The sequence below is a fragment of the Pteropus medius genome, unplaced genomic scaffold, assembly GCF_902729225.1.
Source record: "Pteropus medius unplaced genomic scaffold, Ma_sr-lr_union100, whole genome shotgun sequence".
In the NCBI taxonomy this organism is placed as follows: Eukaryota; Metazoa; Chordata; class Mammalia; order Chiroptera; family Pteropodidae; genus Pteropus; species Pteropus medius.
The window spans coordinates 4,736,692-4,759,871 of NW_024351648.1; the positions used below are offsets into that span (position 1 = coordinate 4,736,692).

General features: G+C 52.1%; 2 protein-coding genes across 7 annotated transcripts in view; both read left to right on the forward strand.

Annotated features, from left to right (window-relative positions):
* ALDH1A3 (aldehyde dehydrogenase 1 family member A3) overlaps nucleotides 1-14,432 on the forward strand; it is a 35,042-nt gene extending 20,610 nt beyond the window's left edge. The window contains exons 9-13 of the mRNA XM_039844122.1: nucleotides 615-799; nucleotides 5,246-5,410; nucleotides 6,555-6,712; nucleotides 7,439-7,513; nucleotides 12,544-14,432. Of these exons, the coding sequence (XP_039700056.1) occupies nucleotides 615-799; nucleotides 5,246-5,410; nucleotides 6,555-6,712; nucleotides 7,439-7,513; nucleotides 12,544-12,616 (656 nt within the window). The 3' untranslated portion in view covers nucleotides 12,617-14,432. The remainder of the gene's footprint in view (nucleotides 1-614; nucleotides 800-5,245; nucleotides 5,411-6,554; nucleotides 6,713-7,438; nucleotides 7,514-12,543) is intronic.
* Nucleotides 14,433-17,068: 2,636 nt separating this feature from the next.
* Nucleotides 17,069-23,180, forward strand: part of LRRK1 (leucine rich repeat kinase 1) — a 118,326-nt gene continuing 112,214 nt past the window's right edge. For 5 of the 6 annotated variants that reach the window (XM_039844115.1, XM_039844119.1, XM_039844116.1 and 2 more), the window contains exon 1: nucleotides 21,727-21,945. In XM_039844115.1, coding sequence (XP_039700049.1) covers nucleotides 21,849-21,945 — 97 coding nt within the window. In that variant the 5' untranslated portion in view covers nucleotides 21,727-21,848. Of the gene's footprint in view, nucleotides 17,201-21,726; nucleotides 21,946-23,180 lie in introns of those variants that run through there. The other variant, XM_039844120.1, reaches the window with a different exon arrangement.

A 23,180-nucleotide genomic window follows, 5' to 3' on the forward strand; every position in this document is an offset into this window, starting at 1 on the left:
ACCCTTCTGTTATTCAAAGTGGAAAATTTGGGTTCCTTTAAAACAGCGGTCCCCAACCTTTGTGGCACCAGGTTCTGGTGCTCCTATGAGAATCTAACTCCTGAGGATCTGAGGCGGAGCTGAGGCGGTGATGCTGGCGCTGGGGAGCGGCTGCAGATACGGATGGTGCTTCGCTGGCTCGCCCGCCGCTCACCTCCTGCTGTGTGGCCCGGGGGGAGGGGGCCGTTGGGGACCCCTGCTTTAAACGTTCTTGCCGATTGACTCACATCAGCACTTAGCAGAGGTTATTCCAGAGAACGTTCGTTCTCCAGAAAAGGGAGCAGAGGGGGGTCCACGAGCAAGCGAAATGGGAACTGTGACAGCTCTCCGTGCTTCTTGGCATAGTAAAGACACTCAAGAAGTCCCACAATCAGAACCTCTTCCACCCCGAACCCAGTGGACCCAAAAGTCCTTTTTCCCCGTCCTCTGCTCTGTTTGGGAAATGCCGAGAACGAGATTCATTTCTGAAACCCCAGAGCCTGTTTTCTTGTGCGGGCAATTAGACTTGCAGCTGTTGCCAGCCCCGCCCTAACGACATAATCGCTTCCCGTTGCCCCCCGCCCCCCTCCGTCCAGTGGACTTGGCAGTGCAGTGTGCCCACCAGGGAGTGTTCTTCAACCAAGGCCAGTGTTGCACGGCCGCCTCCCGGGTGTTCGTGGAAGAACAGGTCTACGCCGAGTTTGTCAGACGCAGCGTGGAGTTCGCCAAGAAAAGGCCCGTCGGAGACCCCTTTGATGTCAGAACGGAACAGGGGCCTCAGGTAACATACGGGAGGGGACCCCGTGGGCGGAGCCGGGCAGCCGCCCGCCCGTGTGATTCCGGGGTCCCTCTCCAAGCCGAGGGGAGGCTGTGGTTTCGATGTCCACCCCACAGTACATGCAGTTCCATCAGGTCCCAGCGGGGCCATGAAGTGGGGCGGGTCGCACAGAGGCTTTGCTCTTTTGCAGTAGATAATGCCGAGCTCGGGGCCTCACCGGCAGGGAGGCGCCCCCAGTTCATCGGGCTATGTGCCTGTACCCTCCGGCCAGAGGACCGCTCCTGCTCTGAGCCACCGGGGTCCCCGGGACAGAGGTACCTGCAGAAAAGGAGTTATAACTGTGGCCGGCAAGCAGCAGAGTGCAGGCAGGAGTCCAGACGGGGGCAGTGCCCGGAGCCGGTGGTCTCAGCCTAGATGTCCTCGAGCCTGTGTGTGTTATAGGCCAAGGTGACTCAGAAACCACGACATCCCCTTGCAGAGAGCTTGGGGCGGTGGGGGAGGGGAGCCGTGCGCATCGCCAGGCACATGTCTCTGGAGGCCTGGTCTAAAAAGCCAACAGGATGAAAACGATCATAACCACGAGGTTTTATAACCTCTTTAAAAGGGCACATCCTGTATCACTTTCTTACTAATTATGCAGTCCAGCACATGGATAAATATTTAAAAGAGGACAGCCTGACCGTCCCATGCATTACTGAAACGGAGCTCGGCTGCAGCCCACTTTGTTCGTAGCCAAAGTCTCGCCCCAGCCATGAAGTTTTTAATCACATGTCAGGACTCGGCCCCTCGCGTGTGTCCCGAGATTTGCTGCTTTCCCGCGGCTTGCGGCACCGCGTGTTTACACGGGAAGCTGCGGAGCTGAGCACACACTTGGCTCGGTGACCTTGTGAAAGTTCCAAGCCCCTTTCTAACCTCAATTTCCTCGACTGGAAAATGGGAGTCATTGATGACTATTAAGAACATCGCAAGGCGCCCATTAAGTTCTTATTTTTTAAAGGGGGGGAGGGCGGAGCGTGACATGACAGACTCTTTGATCTAGGTGGCCGCAGAGGACTGCGTGACTTGAGGATATTTCTCTCAGGTCTTGCTGGGCCTGGGGGATGCTCCGGCTGGGGAGTGGAGGGGGTGGGGGTGCAGGACCAGTGAGAGAAGTGTTTTCTGACCGCTGTGCTCCCCACTCCCCGTGCCGCTGTGCTCTGAGGCGCTAATATCACATGACCCCGGTGGAGAAAAGCATCTCAGCTTGGGGCCGACACCCCCCATCCCGCCAGCCTCAGCCCCACGCCCAGGGGCCGGGGGCACAGAAGTCATCTAGCAGCTCTGGTTGAGTTTCAGATCTGAGTGCAAACATGGCCACAAGTCATTATCGAATCCACGGTGATTTTAAAACTCATCCAGACCCCATGGGAAAAAATGTGAGCTGATCCCGTGCTAAAGGAAACTCTTTTACCCCGTCATTATCCGTAAGTCTCTTTCCAAGGCTCCGGGCTTGAGTTTTGAAGCCAGATGGAGAAACCTCTTCCAAGAGAGCAGATCCAAGCGGAATAGGTGTTGATTTCATCCGTGCTTTTGATGCTTCTGCTGAAAGTCCTTTTTGAAAGCTCACTGAAGCCATCCGACCTCAGCGTATTATTTCAGGATGCTGTTGGCTTTCCCGCATTCCCACCCCCATCCCCCCCCCCAAAGTGCTTTTTTTTCATCTACGGTAATGAGATTTTACTTTGGGAGGACTTACAGCTGTCTAAATAGTTCGGTCTGTGTCATGCCTGTAAAACAGCTCAGCGACCTAGATCTGCGTCCACTGCAGGCGTCCAGCCGCTTGCTGGAATGCTCCAACATCATTCAGGTTTATTTGGCAACCGAGCAACGAGGCGCATAAACATCGCACGGGCCACCTGGCCGGGCCGGATCCGGCGTCCTCGCCGACGGAGCCAAGCGCAGCCTCTGACCGGTCGCCCGGGGCTGTATGTCTCTGTCTCTGTGCTGTGTGTCCTGCCGCATCCTTTGCTTCCGGCGGGATCTCCTTCCTGCCTCGCAAGGCGCCAGCTGACGTTTCTTGGAGGAGCGTGAGATTTAAACAGTGTGTTCGCACCGGCTTGCCAGGGAGAGCTGAGTGTGGGTGCGCAGGGGACCGGGGCTGAGAGCAGGCTTGGACTTCCAGCAGGCGAGAGCGACACCGGCAACGTTTAACTAAGTCGAGAGAGCCTTGAGAATTTTCTGGACCCATGGCAGTTGTTTGAATGAATTGCTTTCTGAAGGGGGAACACATACGCACGGGACCAAACCCAAACGCGTGTAAAATACCCTGCTCCGTTCCTAGGCCCGGTTCTTATCTTTCCCTCCAGCAATTTTATTATTATTTTTTTAATGCGTATACAAGCAAATACCAATATGTATTCCGATTCCCCATTTTTACCCCAAAGAGACCCGCGATACCTATACTGTTTTGCACCTTGGTTTTTGGCCCCAACGAGAAACTCGAAGAACGTTCCCTACCGGTTTGGGGGAACTTGCCTCCTTTTTCACATGTGCATCAAATTCTGCCATGTGAATCCTCCAGAATTGACATACACGTCCTGCTGCACCCGTAGGTGTGTGGAGAGCGTGTCATTTCGTATAAGAGAATCCGGGCGATGCATTCCCCAGGGAGCGAGAGCGTGGCCGTAATTTCTACAAGGATGGCCAAAGTACTTTCCAAGAGGATAAAACAACTTCTGTTCCCTCCAGCCTCGAAGGAGCTTGTCTGTTTCTCCAGACTTAATAACAGAATATGGATATTTGCCCATCTGATAGTTCAAAATGCATTTCGTTTGGCTTTAATATCCGTGTAGCTCTTATAATGAGTAAGGTAGAACATCTTGTCGTAGCTTCAAAAGCTACCTGGATTTATGTTTCCATCAGCTGTGCGTGTGGCTTGTGTCTTTTTCTCTTGTATTGCTGGGTTTTTTTTTTTGTTTTGTTTTGTTTTTATCGCTTCTAAGAACTCGTAACGTACGAGAGAGATTAGCCCTGTTTCCATTTGACTTGTCGATTTTTTCCCGTTTGTTTTGCCTTTTGATTTCGCTTATGCCGTTTTCGCCTTTTTTTTTTTTTAAATGTACTTAAATATATCAGTCTTTTCTATTTGGCTTCTGGATTTCGAGTCAGAGAAAGGCCATCAGCACTCCAAGTTTCCAGAGGCTTTCTGTCACGTGAGAGAATTTGAAAACTTTTATGCTTTCCTTTTTCATAGTTGAGTGTTTGATCTATTTGGAATTCACCCTGGTATAAGGTGTGAGGTACGGATCCAACTTGGTATTTTTAACCCTGGATCCACTCTTCATGAGAGGACAGGTCAAGTGACACGCACGGTTTGTCCCCAGCCCTTCTAAGAAAGCCAGCCTGCTCCTCCGGGACAGGCATCCATCCAAATGCACGCTTGGGTTTGTATTGTTTTTGTTTTTTTTTAATTTAAAGTCGTTTACATGAAACCAGTTTTTTTGTCTAAACTGTCAACTACAGCCAACCTTTCAAAGTTCTATCTCTCCCAGCCAAAGAGGAGGGAATGGAAACAGAGTCACGGGCAAAAACAGGCTTCCACGGATTCGAGAAAGACCAGTGGGAGTAGGGAGAGCACCCCTCCTGGAGCACAGTCTGCCCAGTGGGTGCTCTTTGACGGCTGGTTGGGTACCGTGTCCACGAGCTGAGTGTTAGGCTGGTGGGATGGGCTACACTCTGCCCAGGAGATCACGAGACAAGGCGCCCGACGGTGGAGCTTCCTGACGAGCTGGCTCCCTGCCCACCGAGGAGCAGCCCCTCCACCTGACCTTGACTTTCCTCCGCTCTGTTTCCGGGGCTACGGAGTAGGATGGTCGCTTCTCCTCTGCACCACGGATGGAGAATTCGAGAAGCTGTTACCCTGATCCACGGTGCCCTGGGAGCAGGGCACAGCGTTGCCAGATAAAATGCACGGCACCCAGTTCGATTTGAAGTTCAAGTTCAACAATGGATACTTTCTGAGCATAAGTATCTCCCGAAGATGGGGAAATGCTTCTACTTAAAAAAAAATAATAATCATTCCTTGTTTTCAGAAATGCAAATTTAACTGGGAACGCTGTAGTTTAATTTGCTAAATCCTGGCAACCCTCGCAGGATACAAAGAGTTGGGACAGCAAAGGGACCACTTCAGGTCGAGTTTCGCCCGTGAGTTTGCTTAGTGGCATGGTGAGGGTCAGACGTGTGAATAAAGCCCACACCTGCCGAGGAAGGGCAGAGCCTGCTCCCCACCCCCCACCCCCGCTCCGAAGAGCCTATATTTATTTGTACAGTGGCGGAACGTTTGTTCCATGAATTACTTGGCCACAGCATTTAGGGGTGAGACAGCCGACCCCGTTGGAGGCTGTTGGCCACGAAAGGTGGCGGCCGCCGTCCACGAGGAAGCCAGGCTGTCCGCCCTGTCGTGTCTTGCAGATTGACCAAAACCAGTTTGACAAAATCCTCGATCTGATCGAGAGCGGGAAGGAAGAGGGAGCCAAACTGGAATGTGGGGGCTCGGCCATGGAAGACAGGGGGCTCTTCATCAAACCCACGGTCTTCTCAGAGGTCACCGATACCATGCGGATCGCCAAAGAGGAGGTACTGGCTGGCTTTGCTGAGCCGGGGTGGGGAGGTTGGGGGCAGGGCGGTGGCAGGGTCTTCTCTGGGGCTCAGGGGTCCCCAGAAGCCTCTGTGAGGGAAGCGTTTTACTTTCTGGTGCATCTTTTCTCCCCCGTGGGGGTCCTTAGGGAAGCCACCTTGCCTCTGGAAACCCCAGCCCTGTGCAGGGGCTGCAGAGCATGCCTTTCCCCATTCGTCACTCATGGTCCCAGGGCGGAAGGCCATTGCCGCCTGTGGGTCTTGCCGGGAATCGTGGATCCGTGGCCCAGACCGGAGTTAAACGAGAAGCCTGCATTCAAAGAGCAGGCCACGGAATTCTCCCTGAAGCGTTCTGTCGTGGCCTCGCTGGAAACGGTGGACGCGAAGGCGACCCCCCCAAGAATGACCCTCTAACTTGGTCCCCGGTGGTCAGATCCTGGGACGTGGCCCTTTGGGACACACGACAGAGTGAATCGCTGCCGAGGGCTGCCGGTGTGGGCATTTTATAGACTTTCCCCTTGAGATTTCTGTGGGTGACTAATCTCCTTGGGAACCTGGGAAGGTATTTTGGCGAGCTGGCACCGTCCTGCGGAGCTACAGTCATCCCAAACATGGAATCAATTAGAAGCTCCTTTCAAAATTACCTCTAAACGTTCAGCCTTTAACTCTTTCGTTTCTTTTTTTTTTTTTGCTATGGCGTAGACTCTTTCCCCTGGGAGGTTTAGGGAAGCATCTTACGTCATCTTCAGGGGTGAAAAATGCAGCACCCACCGGTCAGGGGACACAGTCCTGCCGTTGTGCCTGTAACCACCCTGCGAGACAGCGTCCCAAGGAAAACGTCTTGTCTGTGCATCCCGCGTGCAGGGGCTACTCCCAAGTTCAAGGGCTGGGGAGTCTCAGAAGCCCTGGAGAAATCCGAAACTCAGCATCTGCGTTTGGCCGCTGTTTCTTATCTCCATTTCATTTTAATCCTTCCCTTTCAGACTTCAACCATCACGCACCCGAAAAGAACCTTTGGACACGCTTTCTCGTCCAGTCATCGTTTTCCGTGTGTCCTAGCGACCTGCAGAGACACACGGCGAGGAGAGACATGCGTCTCCCATGGGAACACGCCTCTCACTGCCGTTCTTCCGATCCGTTGTAGGTATTCGGACCGGTGCAGCCGATCCTGAAGTTCAAAACTATAGAAGAAGTGATTGAAAGAGCCAACAGCCTGGAGTACGGACTCACGGCCGCCGTGTTCACAAAAAGCCTGGACAGAGCGCTGGAGCTCGCCTCCGCGTTGGAGTCGGGGACTGTCTGGTGAGTGGAGGGGGCGTGCGTCCCCACTGTCCCAGTGGCTGGCCGGCCGGCTGGCTTCGCGACTCCTGTGAGCAGAGAGCTTGGCAGTCGTGTGTCTTGGGCCAGGCGCACTCTCTCTGCTTGGCTCGACCCTCCTTGAGCCCCTCCTGAGATGGGGACTGTACGCAGCGAGGTGGGGTGACCTGCCCAGGGTCACACGCCAGCTCACCGGCACGTGGGCTGCCTCTCGGACTTCACAGCTTAAGGCTTTATTTTCTATTCCCTAATTCTCAAATCAGCTCATGCTCTTGTGCTCATACGGATGAACGTCCCCGCTTCACCAGTAATTCTACAGATCACATCGTCCTCATTTATAGACGATATTAGACGGTAGTGATAAATCGGGTCCCAGAGAGGCCACGGCCGAGAAGCAGAGCTTTGAGCTCAAGTCTGTCTCGTTTCAAGACGAATTCTTATTCCTCTGTGCCATATTTTCCATCTTTTTCCGTGTGTCATTTCGTTTCTATCCCAATGAAAAGCTTTATATTTAAGAATATTCCAATTTCAGTGTCTGGTGAGAAGAATGGGAACGGAGAAGTCGAAAGCACGATGTTTTTATTATGAAAACTTTGACAAAAAGTCGTTCTTTGGGCCACACTCTGCGTCAAGCACCGTGTAACCAGAACGCCCGGGACGCAGCTGAGTGTCCACCAAGTAACCGTGAGCTCCCTTCCGTTCTCTCTCTAGGATCAACTGCTACAATGCCATCTACGCACAGGCGCCGTTCGGTGGCTTTAAAATGTCGGGAAACGGCAGAGAATTGTAAGTGTTTCTGTCCCTCCGCGCCTGCTGGCAGGGCGAATGAAAGACACACTAGATTCGCGGGTGGTGGCATGTGCTTCAGTCCACTGGCTCTTGCCTGGCCTCCCGTGTGTTCATCTGGATCCCTCCCCGCCTCCTGCCCCCCGCCTCTGCCCGTCCCCACCCCCATTCTCATGCTGCACCCCTTCCTCCCCGGGACCAACCTCCGGCCTCAGCTTGTGTGCTGTCTGAAGCGCCCATTCCACGGGAGGATGTTCAGCAGGTGCTTGGCCATAGGCTCGCCAGATGAGGACCTGGGCAGAATTGGAAAAGTGCATTTTTTTTTACCAGATATAGGATGTAGTTACTCGCGCAAACCCCGGGCCTCTGCGAGGAAGATAGGTTGTCTTCCAAGTCGGGCTGGGGCCCTGTCTGCCACTGGCAGAGGCCCTGGGGACAGACCGTGGGTGCCTCTCCCTCCTTCTTGCCGCCTGTCTGGGAGGCGTATGTGACACCTCCGCGTACTTTTCTCCGTTCTGTCTTGAGCGTTGGGAAGCGGGCTCCGTAGACATCCATGTCTGCCCCACGGGGCATGGTCCAGGCACAGAGCTGGGTGGAGCGTTCTGGGGGGTGGACATCTGCCTTCTCTCCCGAGTCCCTCCTGGTGGTGCTTGGGGTTTCATTTGCCTTTGTGGACAAACAGCTCGTAGGATTAGTCTTCCCAGGGGAGGGCCCTCTGACAGGGCACAGGGCCATTCCTGGGACATCTCGACGCGTTCTGAGCTCTCCCTCTTATTTAAACAGCTTGTGTGATTTATATGTGACGGCATCGCCTCATAATCGTGCTGGTCCGTCCGGTGAGAGGCTGGGCCCTTCCCGATTCTTAACGCAGGTGCGGAAGAACAGGGCCGGCTTCCATCCCTGAGCAAAAGCTGTCACCCAGTCTCCATGGAATCGGGGTCCCTCCCCCCATCTCGGCCCTTCTTTCTAGTCCATCTCTGACTCGTGGCTGACACCGCAGAGCCATCAGAGCATCTGAGTGGAGCGTGTCCAGTGACGTTCCTCTCAGTACATTCTTGGTCACAAAATCCCTTTGCAGAAACCACACTTTGTCGCCCCAAGTGGCTTGCTTCTGTCTCGTTCTATGAACCTCTACTTCATTACCTATTCACACCCGCCCACCGTGAGGGACGTGAGGCCCGGGCTGGAGTCACCCAGGTCCCCTCCAGAGCCCCCGACAGCACTACTACCGGGGACGACTGGCATCCGCTGAGCACAGACCCCGCCAGGCTCTGTGGGAACACTCTGAGCGTCTGCGCACGGCTGGTCCCAGTCGGCTCAGGCTGCTGTGACACACTCCACAGGCCGACATCTATTTCTCACGGTTCCGGGGGCTGGGAATCTGAGATCGAGGTGCCAGCAGACTCGGTATCTGGCGAGGGCCCACGTGTTGCTTCGTAGAGGGTGTCTCCTTGCTGTGTCCTCGCGTGGCGGGCGGGGTGACGGAGCTCCGGGGTCCTCTGTATAAGTGAGAGCACCATCTCCCTCGTGAGGGGAGCACCCCCCCCGCCCTAGCCACCTGCCAACACCGCCACAGCAGGGGTAGGGCTTCCGCATGTGAATGTCGGGGAGACACGTGCAGTCCGCTGAGGGTGGGCGCCACTCGTTTACAGATGAGGAAACCCAGGCATGCCAGCGAGATCCCCGGGTCACACTGCCACTAAGTGACAAGTTGGAATTGCACCTGGTGTGAAGCCCACCAGGGCACGCGCAGTCACTGGCCTCGCCGGCTGCCTTCACTCGGTCGGGTTGTGACAGGCGGGGGGGACACAGAACCTGCACGATCCTCCCGCAGCAAGAATATCAATCCCCAAAGCAGATGTTTTCGGATGTCGCAGCTGCGGGAAGGGTGTGTGGGGCCCAGCTGACTGCCGGTGTGTGTGGCGTGTGAACTCACACTCACCAGGGCCCATCGCTCATCGCTTTCCCCGCCCGCCTCCCCTCCCCCGCCCCGCCCCGCCCGCCTCCCGGCCGCCTGCAGCGCCGTCAGCTCCTCAGCGCCCCCGCCTGGCGCCGAGCGGCCACAGCCCACGTTTCATCCCGTCGACAGGCCAGGGTCGGGACTTTTGGGAATGGCTGTGTTTCTGACCCTTGGCAGAGGTTTTCCCAAGGCTTTTGATAAAGTGCTTTACCATAATTCACAAGGAGCCTGGACACGGACTTGAAAACCGATTTCCGTCTTCAGTTGTCTCTAATTAATGTCTTCATGTTGCAATAAGTTCCCCTTTTTCATCCTGGAACACTGTGCGGTGGATTCCATGGTTTTCCCCATCCGCGGCCGCCTGGGCTGGGCTGGCTCTCTGCCGCCCACCCACGGGCCCCTCCGGGGCCTATTCCTTTGCAGGTCTTGAGAAGAAGCCTGCAATTTCTCTTCCTTTTGGGTGCTTTTGATTTTTTAAAAAACTTCTTTGCAATAAAAGTGATACAGGAACAAAATAATCCACAGAAGTAGAGACACGTAGAAAGTCAAGGCCTCCCTCCCCGCCCCTCAATCCCATTTGGTGGTGGTAAACACCGTTCAGTGATCTGTTTTGTCCATTTGTTCATTCGTTCGCCTGGCGAGTATTTCCTGAGCACCTCTGATGGGCCAGGCACATGCTAAGCTCTGAGCATGGAGCGGTGACCAATATTGTCACTGGTCCCTCCTCCGTCCCACATTCTGCTGAGGTCTCATGGGAGAAGGGTTGCGCTCAGGGATAGCCTTGAGAGCCGAAGCAGTCGTGAGTGGGAGATGCCACGGTGGGTCGAATGACTGGCAAAAGCTCGAAGTTGGCCAGTGACTGCAGGAATAAAACGGGGGTGATCCGTGTGCTTTACTTTACAAGAATGGCTTAACACTGGGCTCTGCAGCTATGTGCTAATTCCATGTGATTTCATCACTTGGTTTGCTTGTCTTTAGCAAATTGATGAATCATTAACTACTTTGAGTTTTTACAGTGCGACGCTGTACGCGCGCTGCTCACTTTTGAAGGTTATTGTGCATTTTCTATGCCTACGGTGGACATAATATGTGCTTTCTTTTCATGGGGGAAAAAAACTGCTTTTTGCTCTTAAGGATGAGCTTTGGATATCTTATCTTTCTTTCTGTTGGACTTATTTGTTATTTCTAAGGCTTTTTGCTATTACGAGACGTGCTGACGTTATTCCTTGTGCATAAATCTTTATCTGCTCGTGGGAGATTGTTTTCCTAAAATTGGATAATTGGACACATGAAAAACAGGCTCCCCGCTCTTTCGATTTGCATTTCTTTAATTGTGAGGAGCTTAAGTACCTTATTCACTTATTAGTAATCGGTATATGTTCATCTGTGAACTGCCTGTTCATGGTCTTTGATTTTTTGGTTAGTTTGTTTGTGGATTTTTTTATTGGTTTGTGAGAACTCTTTGTATATTAAGGAACACAATTCTGTTTCTCACGAAGGGTTACAGATGTAAGTTTCGTGTAGTTTGTCATTTGTCTCTGGGTGTTTTGAATGGAGTTTCTGCTCGACAAAAATTGAATTTAACATTCTGTGAACAGCGTTTATATTTTGTTATGTTTAGAAGAGATCACAAATGAATTTGCCCATCATCATGGGTTCTTGACCTATTTGTTTTAGGAAACTGCCAAAAAATCTCAATGACATTTTCGTAATAAAATATTACTTTCTACCATTCACTTTTTACCTAGCACGGAGTGGGTGCTCTATGTGAATTATCTGTAATTATTATAACTACAAGGACATGATGGCATTCTCATTTTAAAGATGATGAAACTGAGGGTCAGGAAAAGCGAGAAATTTGCCTACGCTACCTAGACTCAGGCCAGTGGTCCTCCACCTTGAGCATCGGAATCCCCTGGTTTGTTAAAACACAGATTTCTGGGTCCCACCCCTAGATTCAGTAAGCGAATAATTCATTTTCTACTGCCGCTACAACAAATGAGCACAGAGTTAGTGGCTTAAGCGATGGAAACTTATTATCTTGCAGTTCTGTGATATAAAAATCTGACACGGTCTCACTGAGCTATAATCGAGGAGTCTGTGGGGCTTCGTTCCTTTCTGGAGACTCTAAGGACAGAATATGTCCCCTCGCCTTTCCCCACGTTCCTTGGCTGGCGGCTCCGCCCTCCGTCTTCAAAGCCAGCACGGTGGCATCTGTCCTGCCTCTGGAGTCTCGTCTCCCTCCGACTTTCTTCTTCTGCCTCCCTCCCCCTCTTCATGGATAATGGTGATTTCACTGCCCCCCCACCCCCCAGATAATCCAAGATAATCTCCCTAAACGAAGGTCAGTTAATGAGCAACTTTAATTTCATCTGCAACCCACATTCCCCTTTGCCATGAAACCTGACATAGTCACAGGTCTGAGGGATTAGGACGTGGACATCTTGGGGGGTGGGGGGGGCGTTATTCTATCTACCACAGTAGATCTGGGGAGGCCCGAGGATCTGCATCTCGAGCAAGTTCTGAGGTGAAGCTGATGCTGCTGGTCTGGGGACCACACTTCTGAGGAGTAGTGATCTAAGGGACGAGACGTGGTTCTGTCTCAAGTCCTTCTGGGTATGGCGAACCTCTCTGCGTTCACCGCTTTTCCTAAACAAATTTTTATTTACTTAACATCAGAGCAGGTGGCGGGGAGGAATTTAAATCTGCCCAGAGCTGCCTCTCGGTTCTGAGAAGGGGAGCACTCCCGAGGGTGGCCTGTGATGCCTCAGAAGGGTCACCTGGCTCCCTCAAAAGCTGAGGTCTAGTCCTTCTGAATATTTCAAAAGCAACACACGCAGAAATCTTGGTATTTAAACTTAAGTGGTATATCCAGTTCCTTAAACTTTCTTAGTGGCGTTATGATCCTGCCTGTCTCATACCGCTGCATTTTGGCCTTTTGCATAAACTTCCCAGCAGAGTCCTCAGTTTTAGGACACGGTTCCTGTGGAACCGCTAAGTGACGTGCTCATTTGTAAAATTTCCTCTCCTTTTTTTTTCTTTCTTTCTTTTTTTTTTTCGGTGGTCACAGAGGTGAATATGCGCTGGCCGAGTACACCGAAGTGAAAACTGTCACCATCAAACTGGAGGACAAGAGCCCCTGAAGGAGAGGTGGTTGACAGCTGAATGTGGCAGGTCAAACTCGCTGAAGAAAAATCTACATCTCTGCCCTCCGCGGCGCCCTTTCTTCCCGGCAACCTCACATCTGCTGGATGTGAACCGTTTTATTTTCCTCTCACATTCCTGTTTCATCGACCAATATGTCGGGTATGACATCGCGGTCCCGCCGGGGGAGAAAGCCATTGGCCATTTCTGTTTTCCCTTTTCGACCGGGTCCCTGGGGACAGTGAAGAGGCTCAGGGCGTTGTCAACAAGAAGTGGTATTTGAAGTATCCAGCAGGCGATTAAAAATGCTTTGCTGACTCCGACTCTAAATTTTTTTGGGAAAAAAAAAAACTGCCTGTATGTTCTGGAAAGAGAGTCCTGTTCCTGTGGGTTCTTCGGAGTTACCTGCCCACAGAACAAGCCCCTCCTCCTACCGTTTGGTGGGAAAGGAATAGCAGTAAGTTAAAAACAAACCAAAAAAAACCACACACACAAAAAACAAACAAAAAACAAAACAAAAAAACAAACAAAAAAACAAAAAACAAACAAAAAAAAACGTGGAGGGGATTGCAAAGATCCTGTCTCCAAGGACTGCAGCTTGACCGTGAGACACAGCTTAAAATCAATTCTGCCATTGGAACATGACCAGACCGCCAACCCAAAGAGCTTGTCTCAAACTATGTCACAAGTGACCCTCATCGAGCCACTTCCGCAGGCAGAAGCCACTGCTAGTATCACGGTCGCTGCTGGGGATGTGGTACCCTGATACCACAGCAGCAGAGCAGTAACTAAGTCCCGCGTTTTATGAACCGGAGCCATAATTCGCTTTTACGAATTACGCATTTCTACCACTTGCATTCGATGGTTTATGTGGTTTTGTTTGCCTTTCCTTTCTCCCAGTCGGTTTATCCGTTTTAGGTTAGTCAAACATACATAACTGGAAAGACCCATGTTATCATACAGCCCTGGTTTTTTACGTTTAAGTCCTATTTTGATACTAATTCATGATTCATTAACGAATGACACTTGGACTTCATGGAGGAACTGGTCTCCCGCTAAAGTGGCCGATTCGTGCAGTAAAAACGTTGTGAGTTGCCATTCCCTCTTTGTGTGTCCAAATGGTGCAGAGTTCCAAGTTTTAACTTGGAAAATGGAAAGTGTTTCCACGTAGCTTTAAAAAAGAAATGAAACCAAACTTAAATTGTGTTCTTCGGATACTTTGACTGTTACTAACTAATACTTTCCTGATGGTGTTTATGTTGTAGAATTAAATTGTTGGGGGAGGGGGGCAGTAATAAAATGGAGATCTATGTCAAAGCCAGTTGTAGGTATAAAGAAAGTCATCTATGAAATGCGGTTATCATTCTTGTCAGAAATATGCAATATATTGTTCATCTTCTCTTCTTCGTCAATTAAAACATCACTCATACTGTCATTAACTCGTTAAATCAGGATTTGACTCATACACTGAATTTTCAGGATTTTATCTCAACTAATTATAGACACTAACCTTGATCGTAATAATTAGAGGATTCTTATTCTTCCATTGTATGATAAGGCCTTTAATATGAAACGCTACTTTATTTATAAGTGGTATAGATAATGTATCTTTTTATAGTTGTAAGTAAACAGAGGTTGTATATTTAACCTTCTGTAATATACTGTATTTAGAAATGGAAATCTATATAGTATTAGATTTCACTTCTTTGAAGGTTTACTCCTGTGGTATGGTTTAAAATCTCTTGGCCTGGGAATTGTGATCCTGACTGCAGATTGTGTCCGCAGTGGAACGACGATAAAATAAATTGGATATTTGAGAAATGTTATATTTTTTCATTTAAAGACCAAAACCATTTTACTTCTGTGGCTGACCTTTCTCTTTCTTAGACCTCCGTACGAAATGGCTTGTGAGAAAGTAGTATCAATAACTTAAGAGTAAAATGACGTTTGCTCAATCGATCAGGTCTAGCGTTTACCCCGAGTGTGAAAACCACTTCTATGGTTTGAGGGGTTCACCGGGTGGTGAGCTCGGCCTCAGAGGCTCTGCATCTTAGCGGGTAAAGTTTAAGCTGCCATCTAAGCTGCCGGATTCTTTTTTATTATCAAGCGGTGAGGATATGAGTGTGGAAAATGGTGGAAAAAATTGCACAGAGAATTAGGGAAAACATTGCATTTCCTAACCGTGTGCACGAGTCACTTTTATTCAGGAGGATCTAGGTGTTAGGGCTTAAGTTTCTACGGCTTCGAACCCAGAAGCCTCAATCACCGAGTGGAACGCTGGCCCTGAGGTTGGGTCAAGAGCATTCCCTGCAGTTGGTCAGCCCATCGTGTTCGACCTGTGCACTTGATGTTGAGTCCAGACCCTTTTGGCCATGCAGTGGCAAAGCAGCATCCTATAAGAGAAACCGGACACTCGGATCTGATCCCTCGTGATGCGCGCACTTATGAATGTGTTCATATATTTAGGAACCTCCCGTTTCTCAACGAAATGGGAGCAGAGCATCCTAGGGAGATGACCTTTTCCTTCCTTTGGTCTGCCAAAGCATGATGAAGGGAACCGTTCTGGAGACGCAGATCGGCTGGTGCGTGCGTGTGCGCGTGCGCGTGTGAATGCATGCACTTGTGCGCCTGTCGGGGTGGGACTCAGAAGGTGGGCACGTTCTCTGAAATGGACTCTTTGGACCACTCAAGCTTCTGATGGCGGACAAAGCCCTGTTGCTGTCCTTGCTCTTACTTAGTATGTGGCCGACTTGAACTTGAAGGTAGATAATGGGGGGCATTTAAAAAGAGTCCTAGACGAATGCCTGGAAACTGCGTGCCCAGCTGAAGAAAGATGAGCAGAAGACACTGGGGCCGGGTGGGGGGAGGGGGAGGGTCGGCCACTATGCCTTCAGAAACGTTGGGTCAAGGAGTAGCTTCCCAGCTTAGGAAGGGCCATTTCGACCTGAGATGCTGAGCATCCGGGTGGAATGCGGAGCAAGACGTGGAGGATCATGGGTCAGCGAGGGTCAAGAGGAAGAAACCCGCCTGTAACAACCTTCCCACGGAGATCTGTGACTTAACTCGTGCGTAGTAGGTAGAGTTAAATGCCGGGATACGACGAGCTCAAAGGAGTCTCCCCGTGTGTCGGCTGTCCCGGCTGTTTTCTACACTGGAGACATTCCTGGCCTATTCTCAAGGGACATTTGAATTGTTCCCCACCCAAGAGGCCGGGTCCTCTTCTGCGCTTCCTCGCGGCGCCGCTAGATGGCGGGGCCGCGCGCCCTGGAGGCGCAGCCCCGCGGTGGCGGGGGCTCGCTCGGCGCGGCAGACGCCACGCCCTGCAAATTCTTAGGGACTTTTCTGTGGCGCTCGTACTGCTGCCTTTTGCATACCGAAATAAGGATCGCAGTGGTGAGGACGGGATTGCAAAACTGCAGCCACTCTTTTGGAAGAGCGTCCCGTGGCAGGAGAGCTGGAGGGGCAGCCTCTTGGGAGCAGAACGAAGCTGGACGAGGGCCCCCTCGTCCAACCAGGGCCCAGAGAGCCTTTCCAAGTGGCCACTGCCCGGCGTGTCCGCGAGGTCCAGGCCTTGCGTGCGACTGCCCGGAGTTTGCGAAATGGCAGTGAGGGTGGTGGCGTTTTGTTTCTGTGCCTCGCGGTAAAGCCTGGGAATGCTCCAGCCATAACATCACAGGAGAGGGGCCTGGGGTGCGGGCCCTGCCAGGGGGCGGAACCGTCCGCTTGGTTCCGAGCGGGCTCCTCTTTCTCCCGTGGGCCCGTGGAACCGAATCGGATGCCTGCCTGCCGCATGAGCCTGCATCTTTACGATTCGCGTTTGGATTAACGGCCCAAATGGTGTGATGAACGAACTTATATTATTAGGTTGAAACAATAAATTGCCAACATCCTACCAGATTTTATCCACGCCCCCGCACCCAAGAAAAAACCCCAATTTTAAATGATTCACCAAATAGCGACATCCTGTTATATACAGCTATAGTTAAATTAGGAAATTCACGTAGCGAAAGGGGAACAGTTTGCAAATATTAAAGCTTTAAACATACATATTTCTGGACTGCTTATAAAGACTTGCACACAAATGACTGTCCCCTCTTTTTAAAATATCTACCGCCAGAGTATCTGGCCGACGTGCACCAGTCAGGGGTGAAGCTGTACATTCAGCAGAGCAGAGGGGCCGCGAAAGCTGGGTGGAGCCGAGATCCTACCCATCTCATCGCGTCGCCTGCCACGCGTGGAGGGACCGGGGCGCCCAAGCCTGGAAGGGACATCGCGCTAGAAACAGCCGGGGGCCCCGTCGTCTCGCGGGCAGGAGCGGTGACCGTGACCCCGCGCGGCTTCCGGCTCGGGAAACTGAGGCGGGCCGGCACGGGGCCGCCCCCGGCAGGTCCCCCGAGGGCCCGCGGCGACCGACCTCGGCCCTGCGCGCTGCGCGCCGTGCGCGCCGCCCGCGCGCCCCGCGGGATTGAGGAAGTGCGTCTGGCCCCGGCGCGCGCGGCCGGAGGCTCGGGGGGTGCGGGGCAGTGACAGCGCCAGGCCCCGGCCCGGGGGCGCCCGCGCGGCCCGCGCGCCCAGCACCGCAGGTAAGAGCTGCCCCGGCCCGCGCCCCGCGCCCCGCGCCCCGCAGCTCAGGCCCGCGCTCCCGCCGGCGGCGCCGCCCCGGGGGCCACCGAGGACGCGGGGCGACCCCGGCCTCCCCGCCCGCCCGCCGGCCTCCTGCCGCTCTCGGGCCGCAAGCAGCCCGCGGGGTTAGGGGTGTGCGGGGCGCCCCCGGAATGGAACCCCGAAACCCCGCCCGGGACGGCGCCGGGGCGGGAGCCGCACAGGCAAGAAACAAAAAGTAGGAAAAACACGGCCGGGCGTCTCCGCGGCCCCGCACGCCCCCGCCCTGCACTTGGAGCGGGCCGCGGCCGAGCGCGCGTGTGCGCGGCGCGAGTGTGAGTGCGAGGACGTGTGCGTCGGGGAGGGACGGGCCCGAGGCGCCCTCCGCCCCGGGGGGCGGCCTGGCGACGCGCGAGGGCCAAGCGCGCCATCGCGCCGCTCGCAGCCTAATAAAGCCGCTTCCTGCCCCAGGGTCGCGCGCCCGTGGCCAATGAGAACCCGCATCGCTTTGGCGGGACCCGTGGGCGACCTTCCCTGGCGGGGGGGGGGCGCGGGAGGTGAGCATGCCGGGGCAGGGGAACCCGGGAAGCTAGGGACAGAGGGGTCATGCGATGGGACACCGGCGGTGACTTCTTGGGGGTTGGAAGGAGAAGCTGAGTCTGGGGACCTCTGCTGCCCCTTCACTGTTTGAGGCCAGGAAGTTTTTCTCCCATCAACACATCCCCACGCAGGGGTGGGGGTGGGGGAGGTCGAGGAGCAGGAGCCTCTCACCAAATACGCTATTTTTAGAGTTTGTTACTCAGTCACATTGCATCGAAGGTCCCAGGACATTATTAAGGGACAGCTAGAACGTGCACGATTTCAGACAACATGCGATGCTTTTTGTGATTTGACTTAATTATCTTCGCTTATGTCCTGGAAGAATAAACCCATTCAAAACAAGCGAACCTCACACCTGATTTGGTGCCTAAAGGTTTGGGGGTTTGCCCACGGTTTCCCACCGCAGTCTTCCACATTTGGGGGAGCGGCCCCATGTTCCACTCTCAGTGGGTGGTGAAGACTTAGCCTCCTTCCCATGCTCTCATCCCTCGAATTCAGTCTGTTAGTAAGTCCTGCTGGTTCCCCTTTAAAATGTGTCAGGTATGTCCCCCCGTTTCTCACAGCCCACCCCCCCAGTCTAGGCTACCAGCATCTCCTTCCTGTGCCATTAAAGTCCTCTCCGTAACCCCATTCTGTGTGGCAGCCAGAGCGATATTTTAAAATTTTCTTTATTATTATTATTTTTTAAATATCACATAAAAGACTTTATCGATATCTAAAACGGTGGATTAGTCAGAGAGAATCTGACGAGATGCCATAAAATGTGTTTCCTGAGAGATAAGGAAACACAGCATTCTTCTTGAATCGTTTCAGTTCCAAATTTTCCACTTAATAAAATAGCTGAGGACCTGACCTGTGAAAATGCATTTGAGTTCGAACAGCTTGTGAAACTTAATACATTTTTTTTTTTCCTTTGCATCGTCAAAGGGGATCCCTGAACTCACAACCGGCTTGCCCGCTCCGTGTGCAGTTCGGATGGGAGACTTTTCTGGGCTGGCTTCAATCCCATGGTTGTAGTCACTCAACACGGGCAAACAGTTGTCTCCCCATTTTATAGTAGATTGACATTTCTATTAGCAAAAGAGGTAACCAGCCCTAGGGACCGAAAAGGCTCAAGTCACAGGATGAGGATTTTCTCTTCATATTTTTTTACTTTGATGATTCTAGAGCAAGGTACTTGGGATTTTTTGTCGGTATCAGAAGATGTCACTCTTCTCTTTGGAACCCTTGCTTCTCCTTGCAAGTGGCATGAAATTCAGAAGACCTGCCCCCCCAGCCCAGTTGATCTGGCCTCTGCCATCTCAGACCACCTGGCCATTGCCCCCAGCCACCCTCTCACGGCCCTTGCTGTGTCCTACTTCATCTATTTATCTTCTTTAATCACCCGAAGGTGTCACTGGAGCTCCGGGGGTCAGAGGCCGTTCCTCTGTGCTACCTTGCTCACTGTTGCATCCTCACTTCCAGAACCATCCAGGCGGTGCCCCGTTCATACTGGCCCAGTGACCAGTGGTGAATGGAGAGCCTTAACTTGATCGCATTTCATAATCATGAAGGACTCTCTTCCCAAAGCCTTGGGCGCTCCTCCGGGAATGGGGAGTAGCCGCTTCTCCAGGTGGCAGCTCTATGATATTTTGATGTCCACACGGCCATTAAACACATTTCGTAGGCAAGCCGGGATCGGTCAAGGGACGCTAATGGTTCCAAAGGGATGTCTAGGACCACGATGACCATCTCGACCAGGTCTTAGATTCAAAAATGAAATGGGTGACGTGAGCATTTCCAACAGGCATTTCTCAAGTATTTTCCAACTCTGTAGTACCGGCAACTCCTTCCAAGGCTCCTGAAAATACAGGTCCATTATCTCCCCGTTTCTTCCCTGCTGGAAACTTTACAGCAAGTGCTTCTTTAATGCAGCTCACTCTCCATGGAAACGGCCCAATAAAAACATTGGTAGAATGAATGTGAGGTTCCTTTTTTTCTTTTTCGTTAAGTATCTGGGTTCATTCATTAGGATAGTCACAAAGAGTTAGCAAGAGAAAATCAGTGAGGTTTTAAAAGTCGTGAGAATAACGATTATTGCAGAAAATTCTCGAGGCCCTCCTTGAGATGGAGCTACCATAAGGAAAAGAAGACACACAACTTACAATCATGATTTGTTACACGGGTCTGAACCCAAGAGAAGTCGGAAGAAGCCAAGATCCGTTTGAGGGCAAAGATTGAGCAAACGAAGTTACCTCATCCCCAAAACTCTACCTTCGCGTCTAAGCCAAAATACAAATTATAACTGAAAAAACTCCAGGGGCCAAAATCTTCCACTTGGTAAAGCGATTATCAAAAAGAAACTGAAAACGAAAAGGGGAACGAAATGTGCCGGGCGAGGGTTGGCCTGAAAAATGCGAAAGGCTTTTTTAAAGTTTAGAACGTTACAGGGTAAGACACTTCTGTTTTCAGGAGGAGACCGTCTACCGGCGTTTGCATTTTTTATGTTTGGTGTCCGAGTTTGAGAGGCGTTTAAAAGCAGATAGCAGCCCTGCTCCTTGGTTTCTGTGAGCTGTGTGATGTGGAGCCTTTATCTTAAAACAGAGGTTCCGTTTGGCTTCTCCTCCTTGTTCCCGTCTCGGGTGGATTTTGCTCAGGGCCCAGCCTGTTCAGGGCCCTTTCTAGAACCCTCCCTTGGAGAGACAGCACGTCTGCCTTCCAGCACTGACAGGCTGAGCTCGTGGATCAGCGGGCAGGTGGGTGACCCCCCTGACCTTCCCGTGCCCCCCGCTGCTACTGTGGGTGAGATCCACTCTGACGTGTGACAGGGACAATCCAAGCCTTTGCTTTTCCGTTTCTTTATTATCTGGGGCATCAATTATATAACGTTGACTATTACGATTAGTATTAGTAGTATTATTTTTATTATTTTTGGACTACGCTTCTACTCTCCATTTCAGAGTCGTTTGTCTCGGAGAACGGTGCTAATCACCCCGTACTTTATATATCGTAGAGAAAAATACGTGAACTGTAACAGACATGCTTGTGTTTCCCATGCTAACGCCCTTCCCATCCAGCAGTTTAAAGCCTGAGCCGGGCCTGGGATTTTCCCTCCATGCATTTTTGGTCATTTAATCACCACGGCAGGATGGGCACTTGTGTTGGGGGACCCCAGGCTCGGCGGGAGCCCGGCAGGAGGGAGCAGCGCCTTGCCTCCGCCGGTCCCATCGCGGCCTCCTGAGCATCTTCATCTAAGTCATCGCCTCTCTGGCTAACGAACAGTTTGGGCCGGGGCATTCTTGCTGCGGGCGGCTGCCCCGGGCATGGCCTCTACCCACTGGACACCCCCAGCCCTCTCCCCCTCAGCCGTGACAAGCTGAGACGCCTGTAGACGTTGCCCGATGTACCCTGGCTGAGGGGCTCCGTGCGCAGCCCCCGGCACCTCCCAGATGCTTCTCCTTGGACCACTGCTTCCTCTCAGCGCCGCACCCCGCTCTGAGCTTCTGGAAGAGTCTATCCTGGGCAAACGGAAGGCCTCGTTTTGTGACTGTGTGTCTGCCGTACCCCAGCTGGAGTGTGACCCCCCCCACCCCCGAAGGCAGCAGTGAATGTGTATTACGTACACAATGGTCCAAGCCTCCACGAGCAGGTGTTCTGCAGGTGTTCGGGGTTTCTTCGCGATTCTTCTCAAGTGGACCCCCGTTGGGGGGGAGGGTCAGGGAGCTCTGTCCTGTTACTGTCCCCACGTGACCCTGCGTGGCCGGACAGATGGAATGTGAAGACCAACGTTATAAAACATAGGACAGATTCCAGTGAACCAGTCTAAATGTATGTGGGTGGACAAGAAGGGACTCACGATTAAGAAAAGTTTTCTGATTTTGTGATGTGTTTTTTTTGTTTGTTTTGTTTTGTTTTGTTTTACCACCAGAACGAGACAGCTTTCTGCTCAGCCATGAACGTGCGTCTGTGCCTTTGTCCACCCCTCGGGCAGCGGCGGCGGCGGTGACCACGGCCGGAACCGACTTGGGAGAGCGAGCCCCCCGAGGGTTGATGGCTGGCATGTCGCAGCGACCACCCACTATGTACTGGTGTGTGGGGCCGGAGGGGTCAGCTGTGTGTCCGGGAAGCGCCATGGAGACACATAATGGTAAGGACAGGGCCGGCCAAGCCTGCCATGCGTGTCCCGTGGGGAGCCCTGGGCCACACAAGAGCAGGCGGTTTTCAATGGAAGGATGTAAAACACCAATTACTTGGTGAATTTTTCATTATAAAATATATCTTGGTAATGTCACTTAAATCTATTGCGTACTCAAAGATCTTAAGAATCGGGGCAGCATTTCATGTTGGTTAAAAAGATATTTTTTTTTTAAGTGGGAATTTGATTTCGTTTTCTCATGATGCAAAGAATACATATTTATTAAAGAAAAACTGGGGAAAAAAAATAGAAGAAAATGTCACCCAGGGTCCCACCGCTGGCATCTTCGTGTGTCTCTTCTGGTCTGTTTCTCTGGGCTTCGGGGACCGTGTTTTAATTTTATGAACTTTGAACGGTGCGTATAGTTTTGTGTCCTGCTCTTTCTCCTAGCCCGTCTCGGTCACCTGGCTCACTCGAAACATCGTTTTACATCGGAGCGCTATCGAAAATGACTGACCTTTTTCTCTGCGTGGACGTTTTGGGACATTTAGGTTGCTTCTAGTTGCTGTTACCAAAACAAGCATTTCCACCTTTCTGGTTTTGAGATTATTTCTAGAAAATAGATTTGCAGAAGTGGGAGTGTGGGGTCTGAATCTCCTTAAGCCTCTTGACATGTACGTGGCATGGCAGGACACCACGTGTCACCGTCACCAGTAAGCATCTGTCGGACCCTCCGCAGGCCGGGCTCTGCCGCCAGTGCCTTATGGCGTGATCTGTCGCCCTCTCAACTGCCTGTGAAAATGGTGTTTCTATCCCTCTTTTGTAGCTGAGGACTAGAAGCTTGGTCAAGGTCAACAACTTAAAAATGGCAGATCTGCGATTTGACCGTCTTAAGCCTAGAATGCACTTGTCCTCAAAGGCTCAGTCATCCTGCGGGTGTGGGAGGCCCGTGCATGGGATTGAGGGGACCCTGTGTGGGTTTGAGGGGACCCTGCGTGGGTTTGAGGGGACCGTGCGTGGGTTTGAGGGGCTGTGTTGGGTTGCGTGATTTGAGGGACGTGCGTGGGTTTGAGGGGTCCTATGTGGTTTGTGGACCTTGTATGGTTTGAGAAGCCTCTGTTAGGTTTGAGGAGTCCTATGTGTGGGCTTGAGGGGGGCCAGTGCATGGGTTTGGGGACGTGTGGTTTTGTAGAGGCCCCTGTGTTGTGTTTGAGGAGGCCCGTGTGTGGGCTTGGGGGGCCTGTGCG